Source organism: Procambarus clarkii, chromosome 81 (assembly GCF_040958095.1).
Source record: "Procambarus clarkii isolate CNS0578487 chromosome 81, FALCON_Pclarkii_2.0, whole genome shotgun sequence".
In the NCBI taxonomy this organism is placed as follows: domain Eukaryota; kingdom Metazoa; phylum Arthropoda; class Malacostraca; order Decapoda; family Cambaridae; genus Procambarus; species Procambarus clarkii.
In genome coordinates, this window is record NC_091230.1 from 25381295 (window position 1) to 25399928 (window position 18634).

An 18634-nucleotide genomic window follows, 5' to 3' on the forward strand; every position below is an offset into this window, starting at 1 on the left:
CAACATGTTTTAAACTGTCTAGTTCACTTGTGGGATAAAACTAAAACCGTACAAGTATTTCTTTCATTTAAAGACGCACAGAGAGAAAATCTACACTAACAGTGTGGCGAATACGTTTAACCACCAAGATTGTCAATGACATGTACTCTTCCAGAATGATATCTTTGTCGGCTCAAGCACATAAAGTCATACCTTTGTTTTACAAGGACGAGGATACCTGTGTCTGGATTAGCTCTGCTTGCCAATGAACAAAGAAGCCACAGCTTTGCGAGAGGCAACAACAGACCCCACACCAGTGAAAATTCAGGGGTTTGGCACACAAGTGACGATGAAGTCGGTGACATTGTCAAGAGAGGGCCTAGACCCTACACACTGTCCAGCAGAAAGGCTCGTAATCTAATGTACCATAATGCTACTGCCTTTGCTAGTGGCAAGCTTTTAGAATGGAACTATACATGAGTATCCACCTTGGCAACTTCATACATTTCCCTCTTTTGGCCAAGCAGTAGCCACTGCCACACAGAGAAAGAGACAAAGCAAAAAAAAAGGAAATAGGTCATCAGTTTAACTTTATTCCAGAAGGATCCGAGACCCTTCAACCATAGGGAGAGAGATCAAGAAGATTTCTCAAGGATCTGGGTTCCAGGCTCATCGAAACTACAAAGAGACTCTAAGTCGAGGAACTTTCTTTTCCAGCGCCTCAGCGTGACGATCTAGAGGAAGAATGTCCACTGCAACCTCGGGTCCTGCACGGCGTCCGAATATTTTGAAGAATCTACAGCCTCTAGGGAACAAACTCCCTTTGTGTTCCTATTAATGTTCCACATTTAGTGACATGTTGGCAGCTTATGTTCTGATCTAGATTTATTGATATGCAGTGCTTCACTGATGTCTAATCTTCTAGAAGATTCGACATCAGTGAAATGCTTCACTTCAAAACAAATCTTTCACAACAAATAAATACAATTACGTCTGAGCAGCCTATTTACCGCAATATTAACGAATAAAGTATTTCCAAAGAGTATTTTCTTACAAAAATCAATTTAAATATTGACAATTATCAACACAATTAACTTATTAGCTTGATAATGATAATTAAGACCAAGAAATGCTCATTAACGCGGATGGCGGCCAAATAAGGGGACGAAGGCTGAGGTCCGCCATTTGTTATTGTTAAGAATGTGTTGCGCGGTGGACGCCAGCCTGTCTTGAAGGCCATGGGACGGGACTCGTGTTCCCGTGAGCTTAACCGTCTCCACAACCGCTCTGTTAACGTGCCAGGAGATGTGAGCTGTATTCTCAAGAGAAGAGGAGCCGAGAGACAGGCGGAAGACAGCGTTGAAGAGGACTACTGCTGCTGGCCCCGGGCGCCTGGCGGAGGGCGAGGCGGCCACCAGCAGCCTCATGGCCTCTCATCCACAGTTGGGCACCAGGTACTCTTTGTCTTCTCCTCTTAGTAACGTCTTGAGAACTAAAGAAGCGTGAAGCTAGGTCACTGGACGTGAAGCTAGGTCACTGGACGTGAAGCTAGGTCACTGGACGTGAAGCTAGGTCACTGTGAAGCTAGGTCACTGGACGTGAAGCTAGGTCACTGGACGTGAAGCTAGGTCACTGTGAAGCTTGGTCACTGGACGTGAAGCTTGGTCACTGGATGGCAGTGTGGTACAGCTTTGTAGTGTAGGTTTATAGTGCAGCTGTGTGGTACAGTTGTGTAGTGCAGGGACCCAGCCGGGTGGCCGGAACAGGCCGGATGGCCAGGCCAGGCCGGGTACATCCGCCCAGCACCTGGACTCTTATGTAAGTCTTGTCCAGGCGCCGCCATGCTTGGTGGGCGAGGCGCCACCAGTCTCTCTCTTCTCTCCCTCCTTTGCTCCCTACGTCTCTCACCAATATCCCTCACTCACTCACTCTTCTCTCCCTCACTAGTACCCTTCCCTGCCTTACTCTCTACGTCTCTTCCTCACCAGTGGTCTCATTAACTACCTTGTTCTCTCAGTTCCCTATTTACTCATTTATATTTACTCACTGCTCTCTTTATTCCCTCACTGCAGTGTATATTTACTCACTGTTCTACTCATTCACTGCAATCTTCACTCCTTCACTGCTGTATCTACTCCATCTGTACAATGCTTACGCCCTCACTGCTCTAGTTACTCCCTAACGTAATGGTTTTCTCCCTCACTGCTATATCTATTACCTCACTGCTCCATCTTCTCCCTCACTGCAATGTTCACTCCCTCACTGCTATATCAACTCCTTTATTTATGTCTACTCCCCTCACTGTTTTATCTTAATCTTCTCATAATCTTCTCCCATCTTTTGTTGGTAGCATGACTTACCGGCGTGGTCAGGCACACTGCCTCTCTCTCCCGCCCACCTGCAGCCCTTCACTATCTCACACACACACACACACACACACACACACACACACACACACACACACACACACACACACACACACACACACACACACACACACACACACACACACACAGGGGCCTGTGGCTGAGTGGACAGTGTTTGGGTCTCGTAATCGTAGGATGAAGCGCTCCAAGATTGAGCAGCAATGTTTACAAATTTGCGCATGGTACAAAGCTTCAGGACGATCTACTAACCACTTGGGCTGGAGGGTAGAGCGACGGTCTTCCTTCATGCAGGTCGGCGTTCAATCCCCTACCGTCCTCAAGTGGTTGGGTACCATTCTTTCCCCCAGTCCCATCCCAAATCTTTATTCAGATATCAGGTTATTGGCAAGCCTGAATGCGTTTGAAGCCAAAAGATCAATGCATAAATGTTCGGAATAAGCAACCGGAATATTGTCATTTATTTCTGCGTTAGTAAGGCAACAACTAAGCAAAGAACTATCAGGGAAAAGCACCCCGAAACGCCGTGCGTATTAGTGGCTTTAGGTATTGTATGTACTACCTCTATCCATAACTCCAACATTATGTTTGTAATCCTTCATCGATGTATGAACTCTTACCTGAATAAAAATTTGAATTTGATGGTGTTCCGGTCAGTGGTTCAAGTTCAAGTATGTTTATTGAGATAAGAAAGAAATACATCTCAAAGGGATAGAGTAGTTTAGGCTATTTCTACCCCCCCCCCCCCCCTACGGTCAGTGGTCGACCAGTGTTACATCGTTACTCCTTCACAAACACACAACGTAACTCTCCCTATTTTCCGCTTGTTACAACTTGTAATAAAGTCGTTATATCGTGTTATAGCGTTCTTATGACGCATTAGAACGTTGTTACAGCTTGTTAGGAGGTGTTAAAACTTGTTCGGATGTTGTAGTAACGTCGTAGTTTGGTCGCGTGTTCGGCGGGATTTCACCTGATTGACGTTCAGAGAAAACAAAGTTAATCACAGGAATTAGAAATGTTTCATATGTAGAGTGAAAAAGCTTAATTAACATTCTCTAGAAAGGCGAAGGGGTCACATAAATGAAGTATACAATTATATGAAATTGTGTTACAAATGAGATATTAATCAAGTATTAATATAAATTTAGATTCAGAGACGACTTGGCGTCCCTGGTTTGGTTTTATTGGTTATATTGGTTTGCTAATAGGGTGGTTGATCTGTGGACTAAACTACCGCTTTAGTCCACAGTTTCACCCATAAGACTCCCGAAGTCGACCGATAGAAACTAGATACAAGAAAGACAACGGGAACGAAGTCTCAATATTTCTTTGTTTACGGTAACCTCGCGCGGTCCGGCTCACGTCCTCCTATCCAGACCCCTCAACCCCCCCCCCACATCCCATACTTTGCAACACTTTCCCGCCTTCCCATCACACCCATTCTCCGTCTGGTCCGTTCCGTTCATTCCCCTTCCAATCACTATTCCTCCTCCATGGCTGTTGTTCCTGCTCTATTTCCCCCTCCTTGCCTCTCCGTTCATTGCCGTACCCCCGTCACACACACATGCTCCGACGGTTGAGAGGCGGGACCAAAGAGCCAGAGCTCAACCCCCGCTTTATTGGGCAGCGCAACTCTTCCTGTGAGTGGACACACCGCGATAGCAGCATGTACAACACCCCCCAATAGGAAGAAAACCCGCTGGGTTGTTCATTCTTTCACTTAACTACATAAGTTGATTAAAGGTTAAGGGACGATGCCCACACGTTGGAGCCAAACACTGCAAACACAACTTTTGCCAGTAAGATGGATTGTATCCTTTTAAAGCTGCCCAAAAGGTTTAGACAGTTTCCCATGAGAGAGAGAGAGAGAGGGGGGGGGAGGGAGGTTGCACAAGACCATGACAAGTACTCGTCTTCAAAATGTTTAATTTGTTCACTTTTTGTCATTTATATATTATCATATTTGATTTTTTTCTTAAACTGTGTTTTAAGGTTCATATTTTAGTTTCTAAAATAAACAAGAACTTTGTGCTCGTGTTCCAATGTCTGTTGTTCCTATTAAAGGTACTTTAACGGTAATAGGAAATGTGTGAGAGATGATGAGGTACAATAACAACAGTAAAACACTCACTGTTAGGACTTTCAGCCATCGCCGTCACTAGTTGCACGCTAGCGAGAGTACCGTTGGCTTCCATGGCTAGTGGTGCAATGCAACACTAAAGCCAAAATGGCCTGGAACAGAAATCAGGTGATTTGGATGGCCATGTTGTTTTGAACATTCTTACAGTGATCTTGCAAAGGGTAATCTGTTTTGTAAGGTGTTCACCCTTCACGCCAACCCGAAACTAAGAGCCTGACAAGGTAGAAAAGGCGATGCCTATCAACACACTGAGTCTCTCCCTGTCAGTGGGAGCAAGCAATCCCTCCAGTTAGTTTATTAGAAAGTTGGAAATTTGATAGTTTATACATGGGGGTCTATCTTTGTACAAGTTTGTGATCCTGGTCCTATTTTCCTAGGTTAAGTTTTAGCGTTGTGCGCTCTAGTAAACATGTTAGTGACTTCACACTAACAAAATATTTGGTTCATTCTTTGATAATTACTCACTTTAGACAGGTGCTTCTTCACTCATTCGAATTCCAACTTCATATCTTTGTAGTGAACCAGGCGCTCAGGAGGCGAGGCGTGGGTGTCATTAGGGACACTCTATCTGTACCGAAATACAGATATACCTAAGTATACGTACCGAAGGGAACTTCGGGCTCACCATAGCCCGTGCTACTTGGAACTTTTTGTTCCAGGTAGCGAATCTTAAACAACAAACTGTACCGGAAGTACAAAATGTGGTGTTATCTTCTAGTATCAAATTGATCGAGGACTTTATTAAGTTTTAAGGCAGCTTGAATTATACGTTTAGAAGTTTTTGGTTCGTTCTCTGGGTGAAGGTGGCTGGGTTGGTAATGTATTATGTTACGTTTGTTAATGCTGTACAACTTGGCCAATTATTCCAAGACGCTCTTGTTGAAATGTAAACAATTGTTTGAAAGTTCTACCTTTGGTGAGTCAAATCTACAAATGACTACTGTGTCGGCAGTCAGACTGAGAGTATTTAGGAAAATGGTCTCCCATGACTATTCGGCAATTAGTGTACAGTGACAATGAATCTTAATGAACTTAGTAACGAAATCTATTAAGACATGCGAAAAGCTTTAATCCCTTTATTGCCTCTGTCTCAATAGAGTTTGTTAAAAAGCCTATCAAGGCTTATTTCCACTGTCCACTAACTGGTGGATACGTTTGAATCAGGTTCGAACCAGTGTCGTGCTAAATATTGTTACTCAATCTGTTTGGCCATCAGTGCTTAGTTGAGCGTCAGTATGACACCCCCTGTCCTTAGCTGCGGCGTGTGTGGTGGTGAAGATGGCCAGGCGTCTTGGAGGCCAGCTGGTACCATGGAGGCCAGCTGCTACCATGGAGGCCAGCTGGTACCATGGCGGCCAGCTGCTACCATGGAGGCCAGCTGGTACCATGGCGGCCAGGTGGTACCATGGCGGCCAGGTGGTACCATGGAGGCCAGGTGGTACCATGGAGGCCAGGTGGTACCATGGAGGCCAGCTGGTACCATGGAGGCCAGCTGGTACCATGGAGGCCAGCTGGTACCATGGAGGCCAGCTGGTACCATGGAGGCCAGGTGGTACCATGGCGGCGAGCTGAGGCCATGGTACCACAAGATTTACCTGTGTGCTCCCGTCGCCTGAGAGAGAGAGATGGCGGCACATATTTCTTGTGGACGGAGATTTAAGGCAACATTCCGGGGAGTCGTGCACATTATGAGTCACTCTGTGCACTGCTCATATTTGCTGATCCAACTGAGGCACTTATTTCCGCCTGATAAAACCAACAGTATTTTTGTTTACAATAGATTATTGCAAAGGCCTGTGCAAATATATTATGACGGAAGGCAACATTACCTTTATTGCATCTTTTGAATTAACTTTTGTAACTGTTCAGTTTTTTTCCATTCTTGGGGTCATTCCTCGGATGTGTATTTACTATTTGTACCTGCAGGATCAAGCTCTTGGACCCCGCCTTTTAGCGAGGTCCAAGAGCTCTTGGACCCCGCCTTTCTAACCGTCGGGTGTCTAAGGAACTTATCCCGACCTCTTTTTTTTCTCCATCCACTTGGGCTGTGAGGTGATGCGAACCCGTGACCAAGGTAGTGCCAGCCACATACTCTACTACTCTACCACCATCACAGACGCAGTAAAAGTCATACAAACGGATTTCTACTGAAATCACAGGAAGTCTGCAGATACATATACACATCAAGAGGTAAACAAGGGCATCAAGTGAAAGAAACTTGCCCATTTGTCTCTGCCGGCGCCGGGAATCGAACCCGGGCCACAGGATTACGAGTCCCGCGCGCTGTCCACTCAGTTACCAGACACACACACGTGTGTGTGTGTGTGTGTGTGTGTGTGTGTGTGTGTGTGTGTGTGTGTGTGTGTGTGTGTGTGTGTGTGTGTGTGTGTGTGTGTGTGTGAGCATATACAATGTATGTGCGTGCGCGCGTGTATAAGTTCACGGGTGTAAACGTGCATGCGTGTGCAAGTGTCGTCTGCGCACGCGCGCAACACTTAGAATAAACAAAGAAAATAGTAATTTTGTCATTAAGTAATCGATACAAAACAAGGTGTGTGTGTGTGGCCAAGACTGTGGGTTGCTCCTTGCCTCCACTTGTGTAGTGGCTGGTTGAGGTTTGTTGGGGGGGGGGGGGCTTCTTGGGACGACTTGTTGAAGTTTGGCCTCTTGGTTCATTTTGGGTTGCCCTCGAATGCACCTTGGGCGCCTTCGAGTGCATCTTGGAGGCCCTCGGGTGCATACTGGGCGCCTTCGAGTGCATCTTGGAGGCCCTCGGGTGCACACTGGGGGTCTTTGAGTGCATCTTGGAGGAACACTTGGAAAGAGTGCTCCTGAATACGTCTGTGTGGGGAGGAAAGGGGAGAACATCGAAGTGGGAAAGGAGAAACATCGAAGTGGGAAAGGGGGTGTGTAAGTGTTCTCAACATGCCTACTATAAGGGGTTTCTAAGGGCACCCTGTGAGCCCTTGAGCTCGTCCTGTGAGCCCTCGAGCTCGGCCAGTGAGCCCTTGAGCACATCCTGCGAGCCGTCAAGTGCGCCCTGCATACTCTTAAGAGCAACGTGAGCGCCTTTGCTCATATACTGTGCGCCTGTTAGCGCAGTCGCTTCACAACCGATTGGACTAAAGCTCGTTTTTCGGGCATGACGAAACGTTTGGGCACGTTTCCTTACACTCGATGGGACTGTTTACCCGGGAGTTACTCGACTGTTGTGGGTTGTATCCTGTGGAAGTACAGTCATTAGTCTTAGGTGTCCCTTAATAATCCAAAAAGGCTTCCATTCCCCAACACTGGGAACTAATCCTCGTGCTGGACCTGTGAGACTGCCAGCTCCTGCCAGTCCCTGAGGGCTTCCTTTAAGACCCCGAGGGCTTCCTGCGAGTCCCTGAGGGCTTCCTGCGAGTCCCTGAGGGCTTCCTGCGAGTCCCTGAGGGCTTCCTTTAAGACCCCGGTGGGCTCCTGCCAGTCCCCGAGGGCTTCCTGCTAGTCCCCGAGGGCTTCCTGCGAGTCCCTGAGCGCTCCTGCGAGTCCCTGAGGGCTTCCTTTAAGACCCTGAGGGCTCCTGCCAGTCCCTGAGGGCTTCCTGTGAGTCCCTGAGCTCACCCAGGAAACATGTTGAGCGCGTTGTGATGGCTGCCCAAGTAGAGCCCCCTACATAGCTTAGCATTTTAAAAGCACCGAATCACCTTCTGTGGTTGATTGTTCAATAAACCCTTGAACTATATGTTTAGCACATCTCTAACCCTGTCCATGGAGGACAGAAGAAAATGTATATATGCTGGTTAGCATTGTAAATGTCTGGTCATGTCTGTGGTAGAAAATAATAATAATAAAAAAAAAGAGCCCCTACACCTTCCTGAGCGTGGACCTAAACGCTGCCATAACCGGCCCTTAAGAGCCCCTGGTCAAACGTTACTCCTCAACGTTTTCCTGGTAACGTTAATGACGTGTAGGGGGGGGGGGGGGGAGACCGTTTTTCTAATCAATAAACTCTCGCGTTTAATGATTAATGAGCAACGCAGGTCGACCAGTGTCTTTGTTGTCTGTGACCCCGGGGTGTGGGGAGCCTGGCCCCCCCCACACACCCCGGGGGGAGCGTGGCCCCCCCACACACCCCGGGGGGGGGAAGCCTGGCCCCCACACACCCCGGGGGGGGGGAACCTGGCCCCCCACACACCCCGGGGGGGGGGGAAGCCTGGCCATCCACACCCCGGGGGGGAGCGTGGCCCCCACACACCCCGGGGGGGAGCATGGCCCCCCACACACCCCGGGGGGGGGGAAGCCTGGCCCCCCACACACCCCGGGGGGGGGGGGAAGCCTGGCCCCCCACACACCCCGGGGGGGGGGGAAGCCTGGCCCCCCACACACCCCGGGGGTGGGAAGCCTGGCCCCCCCACACCCCCGGGGGGGAAGCCTGGCCCCCCACACCCCGGGGGGGAAGCCTGGCCCCCCACACACCCCGGGGGTGGGAAGCCTGGCCCCCCACACCCCGGGGGGGAAGCCTGGCCCCCACACACCCCGGGGGTGGGAAGCCTGGCCCCCACACACCCCGGGGGGGAAGCCTGGACCCCACACACCCCGGGGGGGAAGCCTGGCCCCCCCCACACCCCGGGGGGGAAGCCTGGCCCCCATACACCCCGGGGGGGAAGCCTGGCCCCCCACACCCCGGGGGGTGAAGCCTGGCCCCCCCACACCCCGGGGGGTGAAGCCTGGCCCCCCCCACACCCCGGGGGGGAGCGTGGCCCCCACACACCCAGGGGGGGAGCGTGGCCCCCCCACACCCCGGGGGGGAGCGTGGCCCCCCACACACCCCGGGGGGGAGCGTGGCCCCCCCACACACCCCGGGGGGGAGCGTGGCCCCCCCACACACCCCGGGGGGGGGGAAGCCTGGCCCCCCACACACCCCAGGGGGGGGGGAAGCCTGGCCCCCACACACCCCGGGGGGGGGGAAGCCTGGCCCCCCTCACACCCCAGGGGGGGGGAAGCCTGGCCCCCACACACCCCGGGGGGGTGGGAAGCCTGGCCCCCCACACCCCGGGGGGGAAGCCTGGCCCCCCACACCCCGGGGGGGAAGCCTGGCCCCCACACCCCGGGGGGAAGCCTGGCCCCCCACACACCCCGGGGGGGAAGCCTGGCCCCCCACACACCCCGGGGGGGAAGACTGGCCCCCCACACACCCCGGGGGGGAAGCCTGGCCCCCCACACACCCCGGGGGGGGGAAGCCTGGCCCCCCACACACCCCCGGGGGGGGGAAGCCTGGCCCCCCACACACCCCGGGGGGTGGAAAGCCTGGCCCCCCCCACCCGGGGGGGAAGCCTGGCCCCCACATCCCGGGGGGGGGAAGCCTGGCCCCCACACCCCGGGGGGGGGGAAGCCTGGCCCCCACACCCCGGGGGAGGAGCCTCCACCAACCTTATACTCCCAGTAATTATTCAGATGATATCCCCCCCCCCCCTAGTGCTAGTGGGGCGGCCGCACTAAGTATGTTGCTCCACTGGCGCTTATGGTTGCTAATATATATATAATATATATATATATATTTATATATATATATATATATATATATATATATATATATATATATATATATATATATATATATATATATATATATATATATATGTCGTACCTAGTAGCCAGAACTCACTTCTCAGCCTACTATGCAAGGCCCGATTTGCCTAATAAGCCAAGTTTTCATGAATTGTTTTTCGACAACCTAACCTACCTAACCTAACCTAACCTAACCTAACTTTTTCGGCTACCTAACCTAACCTAACCTATAAAGATAGGTTAGGTTAGGTTATGTAGGGTTGGTTAGGTTCGGTCATATATCTACGTTAATTTTAACTCGAATAAAAAAAAATTGACCTCATACATAATGAAATGGGTAGCTTTATCATTTCATAAGAAAAAAAATAGAGAAAATATATTAATTTAGGAAAACTTGGCTTATTAGGCAAATCGGGCCTTGCATAGTAGGCTGAGAAGTGAGTTCTGGCTACTAGGTACGACATTATATATATATATATATATATATATATATATATATATATATATATATATATATATATATATGTCTTAACTCACTTCAAGGGGTCTATACGTACTCCTTAACTCATATAAAGGGTATGTACTCTACCCCAGAATACTCCCTCCCATTTCTCTCTCAAATTCTGTCGCCATTTTCCCTTCTCATCTGTCCCCTCACATCTTTCCCCCTCTCATCTTTCCCCCTCTTATCTTTCTTCTGTTCCTCTCTTTCCCTCCTCTCAATTCTCCTCTTCCCCCTCTCCCTCTTTCCCCGTTTAATTTCGTTCTTACGGTGCTTAGGTTTTCCATATATATTATGGTCCCCTCCTTCCCTCGTGGCCTTTGTTCCTTACATTACCACTTTCCCTCCCATCATTATATGGGGGTTTGGAATATATATATATATATATATATATATATATATATATATATATATTATATATATATATATATATATATATATATAACTGAAAACTCACACCCCAGAAGTGACTCGAACCCATACTCCCACAACTGGTATGTACAGGGACGCCTTAATCCGCTTGACCATCACGACCGGACATAAGGAAGTGATAGCCGAGGCTATATGAACCACTTCCCCGCCGGCACTCGGATGGTAATCTTGGGCATAGCATTTTATCAAATCACCTCATTCTTTGGGGCACACGTGAGGAACACAAATGCAAACAAGCCTGAATGGTCCCCAGGACTATATACAACTGAAAACTCACACCCCAGAAGTGACTCGAACCCATACTCCCACAACTGGTATGTACAGGGACGCCTTAATCCGCTTGACCATCACGACCGGACATAAGGAAGTGATAGCCGAGGCTATATGAACCACTTCCCCGCCGGCACTCGGATGGTAATCTTGGGCATAGCATTTTATCAAATCACCTCATTCTTTGGGGCACACGTGAGGAACACAAATGCAAACAAGCCTGAATGGTCCCCAGGACTATATACAACTGAAAACTCACACCCCAGAAGTGACTCGAACCCATACTCCCACAACTGGTATGTACAGGGACGCCTTAATCCGCTTGACCATCACGACCGGACATAAGGAAGTGATAGCCGAGGCTATATGAACCACTTCCCCGCCGGCACTCGGATGGTAATCTTGGGCATAGCATTTTATCAAATCACCTCATTCTTTGGGGCACACGTGAGGAACACAAATGCAAACAAGCCTGAATGGTCCCCAGGACTATATACAACTGAAAACTCACACCCCAGAAGTGACTCGAACCCATACTCCCACAACTGGTATGTACAGGGACGCCTTAATCCGCTTGACCATCACGACCGGACATAAGGAAGTGATAGCCGAGGCTATATGAACCACTTCCCCGCCGGCACTCGGATGGTAATCTTGGGCATAGCATTTTATCAAATCACCTCATTCTTTGGGGCACACGTGAGGAACACAAATGCAAACAAGCCTGAATGGTCCCCAGGACTATATACAACTGAAAACTCACACCCCAGAAGTGACTCGAACCCATACTCCCACAACTGGTATGTACAGGGACGCCTTAATCCGCTTGACCATCACGACCGGACATAAGGAAGTGATAGCCGAGGCTATATGAACCACTTCCCCGCCGGCACTCGGATGGTAATCTTGGGCATAGCATTTTATCAAATCACCTCATTCTTTGGGGCACACGTGAGGAACACAAATGCAAACAAGCCTGAATGGTCCCCAGGACTATATACAACTGAAAACTCACACCCCAGAAGTGACTCGAACCCATACTCCCACAACTGGTATGTACAGGGACGCCTTAATCCGCTTGACCATCACGACCGGACATAAGGAAGTGATAGCCGAGGCTATATGAACCACTTCCCCGCCGGCACTCGGATGGTAATCTTGGGCATAGCATTTTATCAAATCACCTCATTCTTTGGGGCACACGTGAGGAACACAAATGCAAACAAGCCTGAATGGTCCCCAGGACTATATACAACTGAAAACTCACACCCCAGAAGTGACTCGAACCCATACTCCCACAACTGGTATGTACAGGGACGCCTTAATCCGCTTGACCATCACGACCGGACATAAGGAAGTGATAGCCGAGGCTATATGAACCACTTCCCCGCCGGCACTCGGATGGTAATCTTGGGCATAGCATTTTATCAAATCACCTCATTCTTTGGGGCACACGTGAGGAACACAAATGCAAACAAGCCTGAATGGTCCCCAGGACTATATACAACTGAAAACTCACACCCCAGAAGTGACTCGAACCCATACTCCCACAACTGGTATGTACAGGGACGCCTTAATCCGCTTGACCATCACGACCGGACATAAGGAAGTGATAGCCGAGGCTATATGAACCACTTCCCCGCCGGCACTCGGATGGTAATCTTGGGCATAGCATTTTATCAAATCACCTCATTCTTTGGGGCACACGTGAGGAACACAAATGCAAACAAGCCTGAATGGTCCCCAGGACTATATACAACTGAAAACTCACACCCCAGAAGTGACTCGAACCCATACTCCCACAACTGGTATGTACAGGGACGCCTTAATCCGCTTGACCATCACGACCGGACATAAGGAAGTGATAGCCGAGGCTATATGAACCACTTCCCCGCCGGCACTCGGATGGTAATCTTGGGCATAGCATTTTATCAAATCACCTCATTCTTTGGGGCACACGTGAGGAACACAAATGCACGTGTTCCTCACGTGTGCCCCAAAGAATGAGGTGATTTGATAAAATGCTATGCCCAAGATTACCATCCGAGTGCCGGCGGGGAAGTGGTTCATATAGCCTCGGCTATCACTTCCTTATGTCCGGTCGTGATGGTCAAGCGGATTAAGGCGTCCCTGTACATACCAGTTGTGGGAGTATGGGTTCGAGTCACTTCTGGGGTGTGAGTTTTCAGTTGTATATAGTCCTGGGGACCATTCAGGCTTGTTTGCATTTGTGTTCCTCACGTGTGCCCCAAAGAATGAGGTGATTTGATAAAATGCTATGCCCAAGATTACCATCCGAGTGCCGGCGGGGAAGTGGTTCATATAGCCTCGGCTATCACTTCCTTATGTCCGGTCGTGATGGTCAAGCGGATTAAGGCGTCCCTGTACATACCAGTTGTGGGAGTATGGGTTCGAGTCACTTCTGGGGTGTGAGTTTTCAGTTGTATATAGTCCTGGGGACCATTCAGGCTTGTTTGCATATATATATATATATATATATATAATTATATTACTTCTCTCTGTCACTCTCTCTCTCTCTTCTCTTCTTTCTATTCTCTCTATTTCTCCCCTTTCCCTCTCCCGCCCCCCCCTCCTCCTCTCATCTCTCCCTCCCTCTCCACTTCGCTCGTTTTCTTCACCTTCTTATCTCTCTTACTTTATTTATTGCTTAACTTTGTTCTTCCCGGGCACCTTAACCTCTCTCCTTTCCGTTTCTTATATACTATTTTGTTCATTTTGTCTAATTCCTCCCCCCCCCACCACCACGCCGCCCACCACCTCACCACCACCACGCCCACCACCACCACTACCACGCCCACCACCACTACCACGCCCACCACCACTACCACGCCCACCCACCATCACGCCCCCCGACCATCACACCCACGCCCACCACCACCACTACCACGCCCACCACGCCTGACTACTGCAGGAATCTCTAGGCGTACCGTGCTGGTCATCTGCATCAAATGTCACACGTGGTGACCTTAAAATATGCATCGGTCGAAAAGGGAGGAGGGGGGGAGGGTTGCCCCCTACATACGCTCACATGCACGCAGGTGAGCGCACACAAATGTACACGTACACTCAGACTCGCATGTACACACTCACGCTCTGACTGGCGTCTACACACACTCAGGCACAAGTGTACATAAACACACTCACACATACAATGTACTCAACTACTGCCTCTGTAATCCAACTGTAATCACCCAATATGACCGTTATCTTGAGGTTATCTTGAGATGATTTCGGAGCTTTAGTGTCCCCGCGGCCCGGTCCTCGACCAGGCCTCCACCCCCAGGAAGCAGCCCGTGACAGCTGACTAACACCCAGGTACCTATTTTACTGCTAGGTACCTCAGACTCTTGTCTCCCTGTACCTAACTCCCTCTCACCTCCTTGACGCCCTTCCCACATATTGTCTAGGTTGAGCAACAAGGACAGGTACACTAGTGGGATGGTATAAGGGACCTTATAAGTGTCAAGAATGAAGAGTGCTTTACAGTCGTATATGACAGCGTATTATTACAAACAAGGTGATCGAACTCAAGGAAAACAATGAGGGCCCTGATGTTATTGCACTCACAGAAACAAAAATGTCTGGATATATAGCAAGGGCAGTATTCTGTCATGTTATGGCCACTATGGGCCAGTAACTGGGTTCTTGATGTTATAACCTCTTTTACTGTATCCGACTCCAAGTCGGTGGTGAGCTTTCAAGAACTGGCTGTATAGCGCAATAAAGAATAAGGGGGAGGGGATAAACCATACACGGTTCCCTTCAATATATTCACCTTCACCATTATATATATTATATAATATATGTGAGAAAGCTGCATGAACACGCAAGCCATATATCACTAAGAACTCTTTGACCCGGCCAGGATTCGAACCCATGCCGTCCAGGATCACCCCTAAACGTACACAGTACCGTGACCACCGCACCAATGATCGTCTTATATATATATTATAGATTATAACTACACTTATTTACAATTGCGTCTCTTTCACGTAGGACACAAATACTTCAGCAGTGTTCATCAACTCCAGTGTTTACGACGTCTCAGTACCCTATCCACCCGTACTGGACAACATTGCCAAGTTCACCCTTTACACGGGCCAGTCCACCCACACAGTATCACCATGTGCCTACACCTCAACTTCGCTCTCTAAGCGCTCACTGGCAGAGGGCTTCAGCAACACGCTGACAGGGGGTCTCAAACGAACTCACACAGGAGTACCTAACCCCCCTCAGCAGAAGCCTCTAGCAGCACTTCACGATAGGCACATCACTGTCGCCTGTAACTCTTACAAGCCAATCCCGGGTACGCCGATCTACACCAACATACATCAGCAGCTAACACACATTGCTCAGTTCGACGGCGACTTAGTCTTCTTGCAGGACCAAGTCAAGAGTTCGTGGACTGCCCAAGGTAAACTTCTTTCCTCAGCACAACCGCCTCCACATGTCATCTCTGTGGACATAAAGAAGTCATTAATTAGATGAACAGTACACTGGGGAAACCATGAGGTAACATTCATTCACCGGGGAGTTGACATTATGCTCGTAGCACAACCTAGATGGCGCTGACCGTAACACGCCACCCACCAGAGGTCATCCACATCGACCTCTCTTTCTGACTAAGACAGGAAACCAGAGCCATTCATCGCTGCCACCAACAGATGGCATTGTCCATATAGAGTCCAGTACCTGGAGAGTTTGAGTGCAGACTCTTAGATGGCGTTGAAATTGCCACTCCACACACCACTGATGGTGTCGATACCGTAACATGTCAGGTCTCCCAAGTTGTAATAAAGGAGAGAGAGAGAAGGAAAATGGAGTATGGTAATGATCTTAATGATCAGATATCTTTGAAGGCAATGGCTTCGCAAAAGGAATCATAACAGTGTTAGAGCCTAATGTAACCGTAGCTATGATATACAGCCCTAGGCAAAATAATCATAGTACTATTCAGCTGCAAGAAGAGTAGTATCCCGATGGAAAAAAGAACTGGCAAACAAACGCCTGTTGCGAATATCATTGGATATTGAACACATTAGAAGGGTTACCCGCATTGAAATGATGGAGTTCTTCACCCAGCAATGCTTGGGAATAAGAAGAATGAGAGGTGTGTTTTTACACATAAACAAAGCCGCAAGGAATCAAAGTGTAGAGACAAAAAAACATTACAGGCATGGACAAATTTACAGGAAGAAGAAAGCAAAGATCAGACAAAACAGAAGAGCAGAGAGTACGAGTAACATACACGGGATGATAGACGAGATATAATCCACTGAGAATGATAATGAAGTGTGTGAGCAAAATAAACAGATCCCAGGTCTTCCCAAAAGTGCCTAGGCTGAGACGGAGTCAAAGAAGGCGGCACTGGAGGACTTTGGAATCACCAAGACTACTGTCCCTTTGACAGGTGGAACAAGAACCATCCTACAGTCCCTCTGACGGATGGTACAAGAACCATCCCATCAGGGGATAGAACTACATCCGGGAGTTAAACAAGCTACAGCGTCATTACACGCAGGTGTGGTGCTGGTGTCCGTACCTGCAGGTGTGGAACTAGTGTACATACATGGTAGTGTAGAACCATTTAACATACATGCTGGTATGGTAGCTCCACACATACAGGTGTGGAGCTAATGAACACAGACAGGTGTAGAGCTAATGAACACAGACAGGTGTAGAGGTAATGAACACAGGCAGATGTGGAACTAATGAACACAGGCAGGTGTGGAGCTAATGAACACAGGCAGGTGTGGAGCTAATGAGCATAGGCAGGTGTAGAACTGATGAACACAGGCAGGTGTGGAGCTAATGAACACAGGCAGGTGTAGAGCTAATGAACACAGGCAGGTGTGGAGCTAATGAACACAGGCAGGTGTGGAACTAATGAACACAGGCAGGTGTGGAGCTAATGAACACAGGCAGGTGTAGAGCTAATGAACACAGGCAGGTGTGGAACTAATGAACAGAGGCAGGTGTGTGGAACAAGTGTCCATATGTGAAGGTATTCACACAAAACAAACACCTGCATCCAAGAGGTGTGTGGTGGTGACAGTGGTGGTGGTGGTGAAGGTGGTGGTGTTGTTGGTGATGGTGGTGAAGGTGGTGGTGGTGGTAGTGTTAGTGACAGTGGTGGTGGTGGTGAAGGTGTTGGTGTTGTTGGTGATGGTGGTGAAGGTGGTGGTGGTGGTAGTGTTAGTGATGGTGGTGGTGGTGTTAGTGATGGTGGTGGTAGTGTTAGTGATGATGGTGGTGGTGAAGGAGGTGGTGTTGTTGGTGATGGTGGTGGTGGTGGTGGTGTTAGTGATGGTGGTGGTGGTGTTAGTGATGGTGGTGGTGGTGTTAGTGATGGTGGTGGTGGTGGTGGTAGTGTTAGTGATGGTGGTGTTAGTGATGGTGGTGGTGGTGGTGAAGGTGGTGGTGGTGGTGTTAGTGGTGGTGGTGGTGGTGGTGGTGAAGGTGATGGTGGTGGTGGTGGTGAAGGTGGTGGTGGTGGTGTTAGTGATGGTGGTGGTGGTGAAGGTGGTGGTGTTGTTGGTGATGGTGGTGGTAGTGTTAGTGATGGTGGTGGTGGTGGTGGTGTTTGTGATGGTGGTGGTGGTGAAGGTGGTGGTGTTGTTGGTGATGGTGGTGGTAGTGTTAGTGATGGTGGTGGTAGTGTTAGTGATGGTGGTGGTGGTGTTAGTGATGGTGGTGGTGGTGTTAGTGATGGTGGTGGTGCTAGTGGTGGTGCTAGTGGTGGTGGTGGTGGTGGTGATGCTGGTTGTGGTGATGCTAGTGGTGGTGATGCTAGTGGTGGTGTTGGTGCTAGTGGTGGTGGTGGTGGTGGTGCTAGTGGTGGTGGTGGTGGTGGTGTTGGTGATGCTAGTGGTGGTGTTGGTGCTAGTGGTGGTGATGGTGGTGGTGATGCTAGTGGTGATGGTGGTGGTGGTGATGCTAGTGGTGGTGGTGATGCTAGTGGTGGTGTTGGTGCTAGTGGTGGTGGTGGTGCTAGTGGTGGTGATGCTAGTGGTGGTGGTGGTGCTAGTGGTGGTGGTGGTGCTAGTGGTTGTGGTGGTGGTGATGGTGATGCTAGTGGTGGTGTTGGTGCTAGTGGTGGTGGTGGTGATGCTAGTGGTGGTGATGGTGATGCTAGTGTTGGTGCTAGTGGTGGTGGTGATGGTGGTGGTGGTTGACGCTGGAGGGGGGGGGGGGAGGAAATCGATGGCGAGTTGGAGCCGCGTTTAGCGTGGGGGGGGGGATGTGGGGCGGAGGGGGGATTGTGGGGGTAATGGTAGGGGGGGAGGGAGCCGTGGAGGCGTAGTAATGGGGACCCGGCCCCGGGAATGGGGAAATACGAGGCCCCGGGACTAA

General features: G+C 49.6%; 1 protein-coding gene across 4 annotated transcripts in view; it reads left to right on the forward strand.

Annotated features, from left to right (window-relative positions):
* The first annotated feature begins 1171 nt into the window (after positions 1–1171).
* LOC123773072 (claspin) overlaps positions 1172–18634 on the forward strand; it is a 103304-nt gene continuing 85841 nt past the window's right edge. For all 4 annotated transcript variants that reach the window (XM_069315452.1, XM_069315454.1, XM_069315453.1 and 1 more), the window contains exon 1: positions 1172–1433. In XM_069315452.1, the coding sequence (XP_069171553.1) occupies positions 1405–1433 (29 nt within the window). In that variant the 5' untranslated portion in view covers positions 1172–1404. The remainder of the gene's footprint in view (positions 1434–18634) is intronic.